This window comes from Emys orbicularis, chromosome 1 (genome assembly GCF_028017835.1).
Source record: "Emys orbicularis isolate rEmyOrb1 chromosome 1, rEmyOrb1.hap1, whole genome shotgun sequence".
NCBI classification, from domain to species: Eukaryota; Metazoa; Chordata; order Testudines; family Emydidae; genus Emys; species Emys orbicularis.
In genome coordinates, this window is record NC_088683.1 from 225,648,762 (window position 1) to 225,667,400 (window position 18,639).

Genomic DNA, 18,639 nt, shown 5'->3' on the forward strand with positions numbered 1-18,639 from the left:
AGCTGAAACTTGCAGTGCTCATGGGGGTGCTTTTTCACACCCCTGCACGAGAAAGTTGCAGAGCTGTAAAATGGCAGTGTAGACAAGGCCTTAGTGACTAAAGTTTTTGCTAAGTTTAATTCTCACAAGCAGTGCAAACTGAATATAGTTATGAGACGCAAGCACGATTCTATTCTTTCATGTGTATTGAAACAAAAATGCTTTGATGAGTTCCAGCTACAAGGCCAATATGATACAAATGAGTAGGAGCTACAGGACTGGGACCATTGCCATCAATTCAACACAATGCACATGGACAAGATTCACCATAGTTACGGATCTAGTCTATTTGCATTCCATTATATTACAGATACTCAAGTAGTTGTCTTTTTTTCTTGAATCCTAGTAAGGAAGATGTTCACTTTTCTCTTTGTATTCACACATGAAGGGGAGTACAAGAGAAACCTTGTCTCTTTTTAAAAATGTGACTGCAAGCCACGCTAACTGTCAGGAGGAGATCTGGAGCAACTGTGTGCCTGAATTCCCTGATAATTTTTGTCAACTGAAATAACATTTAAAAACAAAAAAAAAGTCTCTCCCTCCCTTTCCCTCCCCTCCAAGATATACAAATGAGTGGACAGTTGTGAAAATTTAGACATCAGTACATGTAAAACAAAACAAAGCACGACTGTTTAGTTGCTACACTCTGCCTGTGCTCACATTGAAAATACCTTAAGGGGTTGTCAGATGCATGAAGTAAACTGTAAAGGGTCAGTTGAAAAATCCAATGTGATGTATAAATTGATGTCCCTTTAAAGCACATTTATAGTCCCAATTCTCAGATTATAGAATTAAAAAACTGTTAATAATTACTGGTATTAGAGTAGCATCCAGAAGTCCCAATCAGTATCAGAGTCCCATCGTGCTAGATACAAAAGATAGAGGACATTGCTCTAAAACATGAGTGAAAGTCTTGATAATAACTAAAAATGTGTATGTTCACAGTGGCATTAGTTTTGTGAGACATCTAATCACTTGAAGTTCTGCACCAACTGCATCTAATGACTTCGGCTCTGAGAGAATTGATAAAGTGACATGGCAGGATGTATTTACTCAGTCTTTAAAAAGGACACTAAAGGACACATTTCTGTCTGGCTTCAAAGACAAAAACTTCATTTTAAACAAGATGAATGGCAAACTTTTGCCACAAGAACAGTTATCATGGATTAAAATGTTTCAAACCTATACGAGTCATGACTGTGTACTGAGAAACTGGTAGCCAGTCCCCCACATCATAGCCTATAATTAAACACAGTAAAAGCAGAATGTGAAGTCTGTTAGAAACCATAATCCCAGTATCCTGAGGAAATTCCATTCTGCCTATCTAAAGTTTCAATTGGATAGCCCATTTTTTACTTCCCATTCTTAACAATTGCATAGCTGTATAAGCATTGGTTATATAGTACCATAGTTTGCATGGCTCTTTACAGATGAGAGATATGGTCACTGCCCCAACAAGTTTAGAAGCTAAACTGGATAACGTACGACAGAGAAAGCCAGAGTTGCAAATAAAGATGAGGAGACTTAGGCATGATCTACACTAGAAAGTTAGGTCAGCATAACCTAGGTCGCTCAGGGGTGTGAAAAATGCACGCCCGTGAGCGGTGTAGCTATGCTGACCTAAATCCCCATGTAGACAGTGCTAGGTCGACGGAATACCAAGTCAAAGCATCTAGTGTACTATTGGTGTTATTTAAAACATGGGAAATAGTAGTGCAGTGCCCAAATAATGTACCTAAATCTAGGCATTTTGTCTACGGGAGGTGGGGGTAGGGACCTATTCTTGAGACCACTGGTGCACCTCTAACAGTGGGAACACTCGCTTAGACAAGGTGCTGGTGTTTTTACTACTATGTGGCTTAGACATAATCTGCCTAAACCTTGCTTTGAGTTGGTCTATTTGGCTACAAAATGTCTCAATTTTGGCATTAAATACTAAAAAAAACAAACCTTTTCCTTTTGTATGGGGTGTATTTATTGGCCTCTGGACTCCTGCTCATCTGAAGTCCCACCCATGTTTTTATTTGCTAAGCACTGGGAGCTCAGGAGGACACAAGGAAGACATGCTCCCTGCCTTGAGGAGTTTAACCATCTAAAGCCATGATCCCGCAAGGCCGCTCTGAGTGGGCATTAGAGTTCACCATTACAGTGCTCCTTGAAGGATCAGGGCCAGCGTAGACAGACAAATCAAATCAGACCCAAGAGTCACCAGCCCACAGGATGTTTTTTGTAACTGGTCATCACTAGAAAAATCTTCATCCCAATATAAAGTCTGCCTATCCTACAGCCAGTTCAGGATCTAGCAAAGCCAGATTTAAAATACTTTCAGGGTGGTTGAGATTTAAGCTATTTGGGAAGGGAGGGCCATTTGTTTCAAAGTTTGAAACACAAACAAAGGTCACACCTTCAGTATCTGCTTTGATTTTTAGTTGCATAAACATGCATTAGCCTCACTTGTCAGAGATGATAAATTGATCTCCAAAACAGTTGCTTGACTCACAGAACCTAACTACATTTCCTCAATATGAGAAGTACTTTTCCTGGCTTGTGTACAGCACAAATAATATTCCTTGCTCATTGGAATTCAATGACCCCGCTCCATCCCTTTTCTATTTTTGACTCCTCCTACTTAACAGTTGCCCTAATGCAATTAAAAACACACACACACAAGTTGTTTCTTATTGTCTTAAGTACCCCTCTACCCCGATATAACGTGACCCGATAGAACACGAATTCGGATATAACGCGGTAAAGCAGTGCTCCAGGGAAGCGGGGTTGCGCACTCCGGCAGATCAAAGCAAGTTCCATATAACGCGGCTTCACCTATAACGCAGTAAGATTTTTTTGGCTCCCGAGGACAGCGCTATATCGGGGTAGAGGTGTATTTTATGGTTTTGCTTAGTTTAGCCAAGAGGGAAAAGACACTAATCATGCCTGTCAGAATTTGGCATGCTGATTCCATAAAAGGCATACTTCTTGCAAGATAGCAGAGAGAGAGAGAGCGTGCGCGCACTGGCACAGTGACATACCACTTCTTTCATAGACAATGCTCACAGAGACTTGCACCAAAACAAATGGGTGCAAATAAAAATAGAGATTTTCCAAAAGTTTGATATTGACAGAAATAAAGAAAGGTCTGTTTTGCCACCCAACCAGCTGTAATTAGAACAACTGATTGTTTTTTTCAGCAACAGTTTGCATGTAGACCGGTTCTTCAAGCAAGGCCTGGGTTGAACACACCACACCACTATGCAAAAACTACTCAGCAATGGTAAATGGAAAGCTTTTCCCGGCAAGCATGAGGTCTTAAGCCAGCCATTTCTACAGAATCTAATCTTTCATTAAAAAAAGTTTACTAGTCCTTCTGGCTAAAATGATAAACTATCCAAATGTAAGACAAAGCAATGTGTTTTCTGGGCTCGCAGATGGCTCCAGTCCCTTTTGCCATCCTTAAGTTTGCCAAGTAGCAGCAGAGTGAAATTAAATGAGACTGACCAGTTTCCCTGCTGCTATTCAGAACCCTACTGACACCTGAGACATTATCAAGAATCACATCAGTTTCAAGCTACTGATCCTTGGGAAAGCAACCCAGCAGCATCATAGGCAGACACTGGATATGTCCCAGTAAAAGAGAGGCAGGGGAAGAAAGAATAGCCTGGTGCAGACTTATCTCTTCACAAGGGAGGGGGGAGAAAATAATACACTAGCAGAGACCCACGATCTCTCCCTTGCAACTAACAGTTGTGAGAGAGGGATTCAATAACAGAAACCCTCCATCCATTCTTTCAGCAGCTATGAGGCAATGCAAGACAGAAAGCTGCTTTCCTCCAGCAGCTAGGGAAGGATTGAGTTTCAAACACCTATTACCCAGACGCTGAGAGATGAAGCCTCAAGCACCTCCCCCTACCCAGAATCCAAGGTAGCAGGGGTTCTGGCCTTGTTCGAATGTTATTGATCCCCCATATACGCCTGTTGAGCTTCCCTCATCTTTCATATCTACCTTTGACTATCAGATTCAGGCCTTCTGCTAGTAGGCATCCAATAACTTTTTCAAGCACTGGTAGTTGAGTATTCAAGTCATGCCACTGTGCTGTCAACCTCTGTGTCTTGGAAAATAAAATACTGCAAGATATTAACTACTTAATTCCTTTTCCAAGATACAGTGTACCTAAGGGCAAGACCAAGGACTTTACTGTACTATTATATAATTACTTAAAGACAGGATGAATTGATTAACATCGGTGATGAAAGCAAGGTTTCCTGCTTGCTGATTTTAATAATGATTTAAGGCACTTCGATTTTAATCTCACTCTGCAATCGTATTTTGTTTAGGGAAATAAGTACTGGTTCATTCTCATTGGCTGATATAACAATTAAAACTCATTGATATGCAACCAAGTACCAAAATTCGGTACTTTTTTTTTTTTTTGTTAACTAAGAGGAGGCACTATCTATACACATTTAAGTAGTTATATAGTTTAAGTATACATTTATTCAGATTTTTTTTATTACTGTTGGAATATGCATGTGACCCAAGAACCTCTTAAAGTCAACTGAAATGGGTGTAGAGAGGGGTTACACAAATCTCAAATCTGGTGTGCACATTCTAGTTCACCAAAGCATGTCATGTGAGGTTTCAAATGAAAGCCAGTATCACACTGGTCATAAATGTCATTGTGAAATGTATGTATATGTACTATGCAAAGACTTATGTATCTGTACCAGAAAATTATGTTCTTAAGCACATAAGGTAAAAAGTAGGTCATCAAAAGGTGACATGCCTCAGACGAGTTCCTCCAGACAGGAGGTAAGAAATGTGCATCTCTCTGTCGGGATATAAATTAAGCATTGTTAGCTAACACAATGGTTGCCAATTTACATACAAAGTCAAATGTTAACAAAGAATGTCAACAGGAAAGGAGCCCGCAGGAAAAAAAAAAACATTGGAGAGTTATCCTGTCTAGGAGTAAAGACAATGAAACTTTGGGGGGGTATTTCTAGAAGGCAAAGAAGATAACCTGGTATCCTGCACCTATGAAATAAACAGTCAGCATGTTTGCATTCATGAAAGTAGGGGTCTCAGCCAACCTTGGCTGCAGAAGACTTTGGGTGAGAAGCTTCTTTTGACAGGAGGTTAACCTTTTAGTTGAATTTAGTTTCTAGAAAGCATCTAATGATTTTGTTTAAGATGAAGGCATTTCTTTCCACTATTCTTACTCACTATTACTTGAATCTTCGATAATAAATTTATTCTTGTTTTCAATATACATCTATATAACTGTGATGTTAAGCAAAATGCCGATCCAGAGCTGAAACTAACAACCTGGCAAGTGCTGTTCCTTTGTGATTGGCAGATCTGGTAACTGTGTAGAGTGTCCAGTGGATACAGGACTGGACACGGCAGAGATCGCTCCAAGGATTCGGGCGTTGGTGTGTGCCTATCACTACCTGTACAGAGAGAACGAGGACTGCGGAAGCCTGGAAGGTGGTGCTTTTGCGGCCAGAGGCAAAAGATTTTCTGTCCAACAGAAATTGAAAGTACTTTTCCCCTCCTTAGCATCCAACGCATATTTATTTAAATGGTTAAAAGATTATACTAAACGTAGGCATTAATGTAAGTTGTCATAATTTCAAGTTTAATTTGACAGGTTTGTTTTTAAAAAGAAAAATGTATTTAAATACAAAATATGTTAACTGATTTATATCCACTCTGCTTAAAGCAGTCGTCACTTTTCAGAATGTAACATGTGAAAAGGCACCTCATTCAGCATATCTACTACGTGTCTACTCAAGTTTTTATTGATTTCTAATATTTCTTTGTATTGCAATGCCAACACAGCAAAAAGGGGAGCTGGATTCTAATCCTTTTTGTACTTTGAATAGAATGATTGTCATTCTGTTTGCCACCCAGCTACCTTGGTACAACCCCATTGTACACAAGAGAGTAATACAGGTATAAATAAGGAGCATAGCATGGCCTGCTGAGTTTAGCACCAGCATCTCTGTTTCACACTGAGGCAGAGGGGTTACGCTGCAACCTACAGTTCTGGATGCCTCAAGAAAACATCCTGGCGTAGTCAGGAGTTGCACGCCGATATCAGCGAGCTGAGGTTCACACGCCAAACACTTGCTAAGCAGACCATAACAGATTCAAGGTTAGAGTTTTCATTTGTTCCTGTTTATTTAGGGTAAAGGAAATAAAAGAAAGGATAAAGAAGAAGAAAGCAGCAGAAGAGGCAGGTTGAGCAAAGAAATGTGTGCTAAAAAAAAAAAAAAAAAAAAAAAAAGGAAATGCTGTTGGCCAGTATTCCTCTGAGAGCAGGAAGACCGGAGGGAGGGGCAAGACTCTGGTATAGCTAGGAGATGCTGTAGGCCAGAGCTCCACTGAGAGCAGGAAACTGAGGCACAGCTAGAAAGTGCTGTAGCCAAGATCTGCTAGGAGCAGTGAGTCACTAGTACAACTAGGAAATAGCTGGGACCCAGAACTCCACTGGGAGCGCGGAAGACTCTGGGTGATAAAGGGTATGGTTTCACGCCTTCAGGGGTGACAGAACTCTTTGCTGTTCAGGGTGCCCCAGATGGGTGCGAAGCAACGCCTAGGGAAGTATGGATATTAAGGAGGGGGACAGGTGCCCCTTAGTCTACAGCAGTGGTTCCCAAACTTGTTCCGCTGCTTGTGCAGGGAAAGCTCCTGGCGGGCCGGGCCAGTTTGTTTACCTGCCACGTCTGCAGGTTCGGCCAATCGCGGCTCCCAGTGGCCGCAGTTCGCTGCTCCAGGCCAATAGGAGCCGCGATTGGCCGAACCTGCAGACGTGGCAGGTAAACAAACCGGCCCGGCCCACCAGGGGCTTTCCCTGCACAAGCAGCGGAACAAGTTTGGGAACCACTGGTCTACAGGTTATGGGGACTTAGAACCGATGGCTACAACCAATGGCTAATCCTACTGCATCAATGGCAGGGGAGAGGTGCAACATACAGAGACCTATTGGTGGTTCACTACTCTGTGTCAGCTACTCCCATCAGGCCTGACAAACTCATTATACTTAACATATTGCTGTCACAGTTTCTATCTATAAAAGATGTTGTGTGAGATCAAATGAAAACCAGTGACAAACTGGTCATTAATAACACTGTGAAATCTATGGGGAATTACGGATACTTACTAATATTATGCTTAAAAGAGAGAGAAGTTTTATTCCAGACTGGAAGGAGGGTAGTTGCCTCTAATGCAAATTAAGCATTGTGGAACAACACAAAGGAAGTTCCATTTGCATATGAAGTCAACAGGAAAAACAGGTTGATAGAGGGATGTGAAACCAACAGGGAGGAATCTGAACCCCCGGATGTCATCCTGATTCTTGGGAAATATAAGGAGAAAGACATCTCGTTATCCATTTCACTACTGAACGCCCTTCATAGAGGGAGGTGATTCATAAAAAAAGAAGTCTGGATCCTGATTTAATTGAAAAGTCAGCAAGCTTTTCAGAAGGATTCTGAGGGTGAGAAACTGTTTGAGACAAATGATTATAGCCTGCTAAAGTTAAGTTTACTCTCTTAGAAGCATATTATACTTTTGTTTTATTTGTAACCAATTCTTTTTCCACTATCCTTACTCAGTATCACTCGAAGTTCTGCTCTTATTAATAAACTTATTCTTGGTTTCATTATAAACTCATCTCAGTAATATTAAATAAAATGTGAAGCCTCAGCTGAACCAAAGAGGCTGGTGTGTACAATGTCTCTTTGGAGACTGCAAACTTGGTAATTTCTGTGAGTGTCCAGTGACAGGGGAACACTCTTCAAGTGGGCTTGGGAGTTGGGGTGCACCTAAAGTTAACCTGGCAAAGCGGAGTACAGGAGGTTGTTTTGGTGGCTAACAGACTGGTGTGACAGGGAGCTGACACCCAGTTTAGCACCAGCAAGTCTCTCTCAGTGGCAGGGAAGTAAGCATCCTCAGAGATTCACTCTAAAAACTCAGGATGAGTTTGCAGAGCTCGTAGGGTACATCTACACTGCAAAAAAACCAAATCACAGCAGCAAGTCTCAGTGCCCGAGTCAACTGATTTGGGATAGCACTATAGGACAGGAATGTCTACACTGTTATTTTTAGCTCCATAGTGCAAGCCCGAATCAGTTGATCCAGTCTCTGAGACTGGCTACTTGAGGGGCAGAGGGGAGTTGCAGTGTAAACATACTCATAGTTAGCAAACAAAAACAAGTCAAGACAAAAACAGAGTGCCTGTAATCTGAAATCAAGTTTCACACATACTTTCAGCAACTCCTTGGAAGGCCAATCCTGGAGGAGAGCATAGAAACAGCAGACTAAAACACTAGCTCCCAAGCCTGTAGGAGAATTCACTCCCGCTCTATTGCGCCACAGGACGTTATCCCTGCAATGAGTGAAACTGAATAAAACTCAGTTTCTTTCTAGCTGCATCTACGCCAGAGAATTGCACTACTGTAGTTTACACTGGGATGACTGCAACAGTGCACCCTTCCCATCCTCCCTTCCCCCCACCCCACCAGCATTAGCCAACCTTTTGTAAGCAAGCAGTACTTATGAGTCAAGCACTCCATGCAAGTGACTGTACATTGTAACATCTTCTCCACAGTCCTGACACAGACTGCAGATGCCATGGAAAAACATCAGCAGTATCTACTCTAGGCTGTTTTGGCAAAGTTCTGCCAGTGGTTCAGCTCTGCCACTCCTAGCAGGAGCATACTTAGACCTAGGCACCCACTAGCCCTTTGTCCACTGTGTCATCCAAAACTCCTCAGAGCAGGAATACGCAACATGGTGGTTAAAATGCCAATGACCAACTGTCTACACTAGCAGTCCCACCACCGGTGCTCTGCAAATGTAGTCTTGGGGTGGGGAAGAGGAGGAGACGAACACACCCTGGTGGGGGGAATAAACACAAGTCATCCTGAGTTTTAAGACTGGAGATTATATTTTAATTTCTTTCAATTACTGTTCTAATTAGTGGTAGTACTTTAAGGAAATAACCAGTCTAGAACCTTTCAGATCAAGTTTCTTCCTCAAAGAAGTCTCTTTTTCTGCCATCAGATACATTCAAATCATTAGCTTGGCTATGGAGGGAGTAATCACCAAGTAGTACATCATTATCATAATAGGGGAAATAGGCTCTTTACATACAAACTCAAGAGATTATTATTGTCATCAATTATTTTTACAGTAGACAATACAGTAGACTATTGGGCAAGTTTGGTTTTTATTTAATTTAATTTTTTATTTTATTTAAATTAGTCTTAGACTAACAGTCTAAAAAGTATAAAAAAGAGCGTGGCTTGTAAAAGAAAAAAAATGGTTTCTCCTACAATTTGAGTGAAGCTGAAGTATACCATTTAAAAAATGGACTTCAATTTACATAGCATCCTATTACAGCTAAGCATTATTGTTTGTACAACAGCTTCATAATGCCAGCAATGCTCTGGGAAATAGCAGCTAACGGATGTTGCAGAACCAACAGAGTAGCAAGTACTGCTGATGGGCTTCCAATCATAACAGTAGGTATTTTAAAATCATTTCCCCTTCTCTATTTGCTTAGCATTAATAAGCCCACTAACACTTTAAAACTGAAGTATGAATGTTTTTATCATTTCTCCCCCACCCCAAAAGTCATGTGCACACACACACTCATTATTATAGGGTTCTCAATTCTTACTTGGTGGCCTTTTTAACTACAGAGAGAACTTTGTATAGACTTTGCAAACAGTTAAGGAAAAGATAGGTCACATTTTGGGCTAACTCAGTGAGTGACATTATCCTTTTATGCTTTACACATCTAGCCTTATAATGGGCATATCCCCATTTAGGACCATATGGATGGTGTTTGTGTTTCGTCCAATTAACATCTTGCTGTGGGAAGAAGGGAGATATTTAATGAACTCCTACTGCAAGAGACCAAACAGCAGATGGTAAGGGAAAGCCTACAAACTGAACATTTCAAGTCCACTTAGTATTTCAAGTTCTCCAATACCAACATTGGCGAAGGTACTGATGTAAACATGCCTGGGATGTTACTTACAAATCCCAATGCATGAGGAAGAGAATGCATCTTTAAGTGCCTGAAATTCACTGATTGACCAAAGACCAAAAAAAATATTCTCTCGGTATGCTTGTAAATTAATTAGTACAAATTTATAAAATAATTGTGTGCATGGTAAACTCTGCACCTGGCTTCCCCAAGAAACAGTTTCCTGGTAGTAGTGTGCTTGAATGAAGCTCCACCCCACTCCACAAGTTTAACAGATTTAATAGAAGATATTTGCTTCTTCTTGACTGCCACTTGTAACTAGAGCTGATAAAAAAGAATGAATGTTTCACACAGGTTTTCCTAAGAAGCAGAATGTTTTTCCAAACTCAACTCTATTGGTAGACAGAATAGCTCCCCTCCACTGAGTTCTTTAGATCCATGTCTATTCACAGCAGCTGAGGATCCAGCCCACTATTTTGTTATAGCTATTAGCACACCAAAATTGTTCACATTTTACATAATGTCACCTGGCCTTTTAATCAAAAAATATTAAATAGAACTAGCAGACAAAGCTGTTTGATTCAGGACTTTGATATGTCTGTTCATACAACACCAGCTCTATTACTACACCTCTACCCCGATATAACGCTGTCCTCGGGAGCCAAAAAAATCGTACTGCGTTATAGGTGAAACCGCGTTATATCGAACTTGCTTTGATCCGCCGGAATGCACAGCCCCCCCGGAGCACTGCTTTACCGCGTTATATCCGAATTCGTGTTATATCGGGTTGCGTTATATAGGGGTAGAGGTGTATTCTTGTCAGATTCTTAAACCACAGTATTCAAGAGCCTTCCAGAAGTACATTAAGGGCTTGGCTACACTGGCGCTTTACAGCGCTGCAACTTTCTCGCTCAGGGGTGTGAAAAAACACCCCCCTGAGCGCAGCAAGTTACAGCGCTGTAAAGCGCCAGTGTAAACAGTGCCCCAGCACTGGGTGCTGTAAGCTAATCCCCTAGTGGAGGTGGAGTACCTGCAGCAGCGCTTTGAAGTTTCGAGTGTAGCCACAGCCTAAGCAACATGATTAGTATTTGTCATGTCTAGTACTTCCAGTGTTGTAAATGGGCTGCTGAACCCTGGAATGAAGGCAGGCTGTTTGTTGGACTGCAGAGGAGGAATTGACCAATGACACCTGACTAGATTTCCTGAATGAGAGCAACTGGGGGCGGGGAAGATGCGCTAGGTAGGAGCATAGTTCTTCACAGCAGTTGGGGCTGAGCTCCGCTGCTAACTGCAGAAAATCTGGACTGATGAAGCAGTTTACCACTGTAGCGGGACGCATGCTAGGCCCCTCTGGTTTCGGCCCTTGTTGCCCTCTTCAATCAGTCAGGAACGCCTCAGCTTGATGCAAAACCAGTGTTCTTTATTTACAGTTGTTTTCCCACCACCACTTTCCACCTACATAGAGGTTTCACAGCCAGCTTTGCCAAGTGCAGGCCTGACCAGCAACAAACCAGAAGGCTCCCGGCTCCCACCTCCCTCTGTGCCTGGCCTCCCTCCCTGCCTTTATAGCCCTGGCTAATAAGGCTGGCAGGTGCTGCTCCTTACCAGGCAGACACAAGCAACCAGCCCCAATCCATTCCCCTTGATTGAGGCTGGAGTGGCAGGGGCTGATCAAGTGCTTATCACTCAGCACCCTGTCACAACCACCCTGAGCAGTTTATCATGGTTTCTTTAGATGCAAGAAATGTTATCTATTTCTACAATATGTAATAGAAATATCTAACAGGAGGAAGCATTAAAGGGATATCAACTTAAAAATCCACACAACACATCTAATTAAAAACCACTACCATTATTACAATAACCAAAAGAGTAGAGGGCAAAGTCCCTTTTGTTTACTGTGATAATTGACTATGTGGAGTTAGTTTCACTCTTCCTCCCACACAGACACTTACTCCTGTTTCTGTGGGTCTTTCACCCAGCAAGAAGGAAAAGAAAAACCCATTAAAAGAACAGGAAGAGGAAATTATAAAACCTCAAAGGGAATGAAGATGCTAATACAGTACCTCTTCCCTCCCCCCCAACAAAAAAAATTGTTTAAAATAACTAATACAGGTCAGTGTGGCAGAGAACAAGTCCATAAAGAGCACTCAAGAAACATAGATTTGTGTACAGAAAAGAATCCAAGATGTGCCGAATAGAGGGACAAGAAGAAAATGAAAATACTTCACCTAGCCCTCAACCTAACAAGCTTCAAACACCACCATATTTAACGTCACAGTTCTTGTATTAGTTAACCTGGTCTACAGCCAGGTTCTCTACCAAAGCTCTAAAGTACAGTATAGCTCTTGCCATCCCTTTAGCAAGGGATGTGGTTTGTTTTCTGTCACTTGGGAGCCTGGATATTTTTCTGGTCCAGGACTTACCAGACTTATATTATACGGAAGTCGGCCTAGATAACCATAAAATCTTGAATTCCTTGTTTTTCCTAGATGAGGCTCTGGAGGACTAGCTAATTGTTATGTCATGATCCCACAAGCTGGTGGGAGAAGGATGGAGACTTTGCATGTTCTTGTTGACAGGGTTTGACAGGTATTTCAACTGAACGTTCCATCCCTCCCCTCCCACTTAAGAGTTTTAAATACAAAATCATATCCTCTCCCATTTCAAATTAAGGGTGGGAAAGATGGAGATCAGATTTGTCTTTCTGCAATGCCGTGAGGTACAGGAGAAGCTAGATGGAGGAAGCACTGGTCTGCCAAATAAATGCAAGTGTTCATTCAACAGAGAGTTTGTGAACTGCTGGTCCAACAGGTAGCTAGTACTTTATATTGTTTAAATCTCTATGACCCCAATCCTATGAAGATCTATACATGTGCTTAATCATAGTGTGTAAAGTTATGCCTATGCTTACACAATCAGATTTTCATAAATGCCTTAGGGAGTTAGGTTCCGAAATATTAAGGGTGGAATTAACAGGGGGGGAATTTAGGTGCCTACAGGATTAAGCAGTAGCTGACAGGAGTTTTGTAAATGCCACCTTTTACATACCAACATTTAGATACCATTGGAATTCGTAAAAATCCTCTTGGCTACTGCTTAATCCTGTAGGCACCCAGGCACTTTAGGCACCAAAGTTTCCATAGTTAAGAGTCCCTGAGGCACCTACATTTCAGCAGCTAGGCACATGCACAGTCGCCCAAGTTCTGAGATCACCAAGCAGAGAGGGCTGACCCTGTTCAGGCACCTAACTCTATGAGAGGATTCACAACTGTGAACCTTGAGTGGAGGAAAATGTCTCCCTCTGGCCTGGAGTTAGTTGCCTAACACACTTTGAGGGGAAGAGCTTACACAATAATACCCCTCGCCTAGCCAAATGGGAAATGCTGAGTTTAGGTGGCTCCCCACTGAACATGTTGGCTTTTGTTAATCCCTTTCTTAGGTCCTCTCTCCCCATACATTGTATAGCGGGGGCCTGGCTGCCTAACTCAGGATTAGGAATTCCAGTAGGTGCTGCAATGCCTAAATCCCCCACAGGCTGCTATAAAAAAGCCCAGTCTAGCTTGTATCCAGAGGGAAGAAGCCTAAGTATACTTTTTAATCATCTGCTTTATATTGTCTAGGTAGATTTCAGCTACTGCAAGCACTAGATATAATTAGGTATCACACGGTTACTAGATATAATTAGGTATCACACCGTCTTCTTACTTTTATATAAACTGTCCATTCACAGAGAGTCATGATTTTAAAGACTGAACATTACTATACATTAACATTTCCTAAACCACAATATCATTCAATAGCCTGGAATGATATATTTGGGAGTAGGAGACACTTGAAAAGTTATATACTAAAAACAAGACTCTCCAGTTGCTGTCCGATAGCAGAGCAATGTAAGGCGTACCGATAACGCACATTACTCTAACAAACAAAAACAGTTCAAAGATACATCAACAGTTTGTTAGTAGTTTCAGGACATTCCAGAGCACTTTACCATCACCCTGCAACACTGCTAGCTGCAGCTGTTATTTTTCTGTTCAAAAATTGTATTGCCCATACAGGAGATAAAAAACAAGCTAGTTAATAACCTTTGATTCAGCCTTTATATCCAACTTATTTCTATAGATTATATGTACTGGTTTCATTACAGAAATCATACCAATATTCTGTTTTGGGCCACAACTATATTAGAAGTGAAATTCAATATAAAAAAAACCCCACAACTTGAGTTGAGGACACCGTCATCTGGGGAAAAGAGACTCACTCCTCTCCAAAGACTGTTCACCTACTGTTGTTACAGAAACACACAAGAGCAAAAGTAGTTTTCTTCATTCACGTATGTATTGGACAACTCTTCCCTGTTTAGTCAACTTCCCCTTTTGTTGTTAAGGTGAGTACTTCACACACACTAACTGGAAAGAGAAAAGTGTTGTAAAAACAATAGGAAAGTAGGATTTTAAAGACACAATAAGGCAGATGTAACACCTGAAAACATTGCCCCCGTTAACTGGGGGGGAGGCATAGAAAAGTATTAAGATCAGACTATGTTGTTAAGTACACAAACTTTTACAATTATTTTCCCTTCTGTGATATCTTTTCGGTTCTTGATGGTTCACTAAAAATGTATCATCCTGCACTGTCAAAAATGCTATGGATTGCAATGAAGCTTCTAGAATCTATGATATCTTCACTGAAACAGAATTCCCAAAAAGGATTTGTTTAACACTGTCCCCAACCCAAACAGCCTGGAAAAAGTACTCCTGGGGGCATTCTGCACCAAAAAAATAAAAACTCCGTGCAAAATTCTGCAAATTATATTTGTCAAATAAATGTAGAGACTTCAGCGTGGCATTGGGGAGCACAGGCCACTGACTGCACAGAGGTGGGAGATCACTTTGCAGCCCCCCCGACACAGACTCAGCGGTGAGGCTGCACCCAATCCACACACAGCTCAAGGACTGGGCCTGCCCCAGAAACACCCCAGGGCCCAGCCCCTCCATGCCAGGTGCACCAGGTGTGGGCAGGCAGGATCCAAGCATGGAGAGGCTTAGTGTGGGGGGATCCAAGTGTGGGTTGAGGGGGTTCTGTGTGGGGCAATCTGGGTGCGGGCGGCTCAGGGATCCGGGTGTGGGGGGATCTGGATGCACAGGCGCTTGTTGGTGGGTGGAGGGGGTTGTGGGGGCAAAGGTAATGGGACTCTGCAGGGGGGTCCAGCTGAATGTGGTTGGGGGTCGGTGTGGGGGGATATAGAGCTTGACAGGGGCGTCTGGATTGGGGGGCTCAGTGAGGAGTCCACATGCTGGGGGAGTGGGGCTCATTGGAGTGGGGATTCAGGTGCAACTGGCTGGGGCTCAGTGATGTGGGGATCTGGGTGCGGGTGGCTCGTTGGGGTGGTCCAGGTGCAGGGGGAGTGGGGCTCATTGGGGGGTTCCAAGTCAGGGAGTGAGGCTCAGCGGGAGGGTCTGGGTACGAGGGGATCTGGATGCATGGGGGTTGGGTGGATGGGGGAGCAGCTCACTGTACATGGATAGCTCCTCCCATAGCGATGAATGCAGGAAGTGGGGGGTGAGGGTAAGTGTGCAGAGCTTCCTGTAGCTGGGGGAGAAATCTGGGGGTGGGTCTTACCCAGCCCTGGATGCAGTGCAGGGGAAGAGGGAGTCCCATCCTCCCCAGCCCAGCTGGGATTAGCAGCTGAGTCCGGCGCAGGATAAGAGCCACCAGCCAGGTCTTCCCCAGCCCCACCCCTACCTCTCTGACGGCTGCCCCGCAACATACTTCTGGGGAGGGTCGCATGACCGCTCTTGTGACTTCCGTTTGCTTTCCCGTCAGAAAGTCATTTTTCTGCGGGGAAGCAAAGAAAACTGCAAGGGACATAAATTATGCGCATGCACAGTGGCGCAGAATTCCCCCAGGAGTAAAAAAGGGTGCATTCAACAACTAAAAAAAATTATTTAAAATAAATATTGTCAGAGTAATTAATAACTAGCAAGGTAATCAAGTGTTTACTTGCCTCCTTACAAAGCTATCAATTTCAATCTACAGACTTTGATTGGCACTCAAAATTTACTACAACGGTCTCCAAAAGTGAAATATATCACCCACCTAGTTTACCAAATGAAGTTAATACTTTTATTGAGTTTTGGCTCGAACCTGCCTCCCCATCCTGCAACTGACCAGTCTGTGGCTGTAGTCAGTAGTCAAAATCTGATCCCCAGCTCACTTTTATCACTACTTACTGCCAGGAATTCTGCACACCATCATCTGATAAGAAATTCAGGAATAGCTTATAAATTATAATAAATTATGTTGGATATGTGTCCCTCTACTTTGTTTTGACCCAGAAAAAAATCAGCAGGTCATTTCCTGCTACCCCATTTTAAATAAGAGAAAAATGCTACTTTTAGCATTTCACTGACAAGTCATAATAGACTACATAATGAAATGCCACAGGTCAGATTTTCAGGACATCCCATTTTACAGTAATGTCTCCTGCCCAAGGCAACCTCAGAAAGCCTAATATGGATAGGAGATTTTTAACAAAAATATAACAAAAATAAGATGTTTTTAAAAAAGTGAACGGTACAGAGTTTAAGTGTAGAAGTTTCTGGTTATCAGGGAATAACGTACAGATTATCAAGGGGTACGAAGTTCGGTTTAAGATTTGATGGCGTAAGGAATACATAATCGGCAGTATCCCCGATTGGGGGGTCAAAGGTTAACAAAGGTTAACGGGTCAAAGTACAGATATTGAGATAAGAGAGTATGTTGTTCATATAATGGCTACATTCAGGTGTGGAGTATCATGAGTGGATACAATGATGAGGATGGATTGACCCTCATTTGGTGAGATTTAATGTTCAGTGAGTTTATGGTTCCAGTTCATATGGTCCAACAGACAAGTACATACATAAGTCAACCCCACAGACTGAAGTCTTCATGCTAAATCACAGCATGTAAGCCATGAATGCACACCCCCACCAACTCCCTTCCTATAGCACCATAACAAAGGGATAAACAATTAAAAACAAAACTTGAGTCTTTTCTAGCTTAGCTACCCCTGTCATTTGCAAGAGGCCGACAATGCACATTTTCAAATCAGGTCTCCGGAAAATCCGGGCACTTCCTTGTTTCCTCTCTCTATATCATATTGTTGTATTTCCCTCCAACCCTCCCAAACACAAATACTTCATTTTGCCTCGCTTTACTTCCAGACTAGGCCAAGCATTACCTTGGCCAGATCCCATTTCCCACCAGGATAAATGCAGAAAAATAAAAATAACCTCGCCAAAAGAAAGTCACCCAGCCAAGGGACAGAAAAAGGTCATGCACGCGGCAAAGAAATGCTTCATAAAAGCAACATCCTTCCCCCAGACGCACACAATTTTAAGTGACAATCCACTTATTTGCACTAACACTTGCATTAACACTCTAGGCTGGCGAAGCAGAGCTGCACTAGGTGCGTTGCTAGGCTGGCTGCCGATGCCGAGCGGACTTTGTATTTTTTTCCCTACGGGTCGGGGAGATGAATTGTGCAGAGACGGAGAGGAAAGGGGTTGCATGGCGAGACACGAGGGGAGCTGCGCGCCCGGAGTGGCGGACGCATCTGCATGCCTGGGGAGAGGCGGGGGAGCTCCGCACGTACGGAGAGACACAAGGCAGGGGGAACCTGCACGCCTGAAGGGCGAGGGCAATTGCATATATAAAGGACAGGGAGATCTGCATGCCTGAGGAAGAGTTACCACAGGGGGCCCTACAACATGGGGGAGGAGAGCCCACAGGAGACATGCAGGCGGTGGGGAGCAACCTACACGCCGGGGGGAGGGGCAGCCGGATGCCTGCACGGGGGAATCAGCTGCGTGCCTGGAAGGAGTGGGGTGCGGGGGGGGGGGGGGAGATCTGGAAGGAAGGAGCGCAAGGATTTGGGGAGGGAAGCGCTCGCATGTGGCCGCTGGCTGATGGGCAGAGCGCGGCGGCGGCTGGAGCAGCAGGAGGGCCTGCAGCAAGGAGCGGGCCGGGGCCGGCTCCCCCTGGCCCGCTGACTGGCCAGAGGCGGAGCACCAGCCGCCGCTCGGGGCGGGAAGGTGCAAGCGGGGGGCGCTAGCAAGTGGGGAGCGCGGCGGGCGGGCGGGGGCGCTGACCTGGGGCGCTGAGCAGGAAATCCAGGGTGCTGTGTCGCGCTGCTGCTGCCATGGCGAGGCGGAGCCCTGTGCCATGCCTGGTGGCGGCGGCCGCTGCTGCTGCGCTGCGAGTGCCACTGCCAGAGCCTGTGTGCGGCGTGGGGCTGCTGCGTTGCCGCGTGTGCGGCGGGCTGGGGGAGCGCAGGGGGAGGGACCCGCCAGCGCCGCCCAGCCCACGCCGAGGGGAGCGCAACCGCGGCGGCCTCCGGGGGCGAGGCTGTGCTGCAGGCGGGCCGCGGAGGCCAAACCGGGGGGGTCCCCGCCTTCCCCCTTCACTGCCGCCCACAGGTCTGGGAGACACTGGGGAGTAATTAAACAGCAAACAAACCCTGGGGCCCTGCTGCGCTCCCAGCCCAGGCAATATCCCCTCGCCCTCCCTGGCACGCCCACGCTGTACCAGCACCGGGAGAGGGGAAGAGTGAGCG

At 44.1% G+C, this 18,639-nt stretch overlaps 1 protein-coding gene across 1 annotated transcript in view; it reads right to left on the reverse strand.

The window, feature by feature from the left end:
- SMS (spermine synthase) overlaps positions 1-18,330 on the reverse strand; it is a 77,906-nt gene extending 59,576 nt beyond the window's left edge. The window contains exon 1 of the mRNA XM_065402689.1: positions 18,176-18,330. Coding sequence (XP_065258761.1) covers positions 18,176-18,227 — 52 coding nt within the window. The 5' untranslated portion in view covers positions 18,228-18,330. The remainder of the gene's footprint in view (positions 1-18,175) is intronic.
- Between the last annotated feature and the right edge of the window lie 309 nt (positions 18,331-18,639).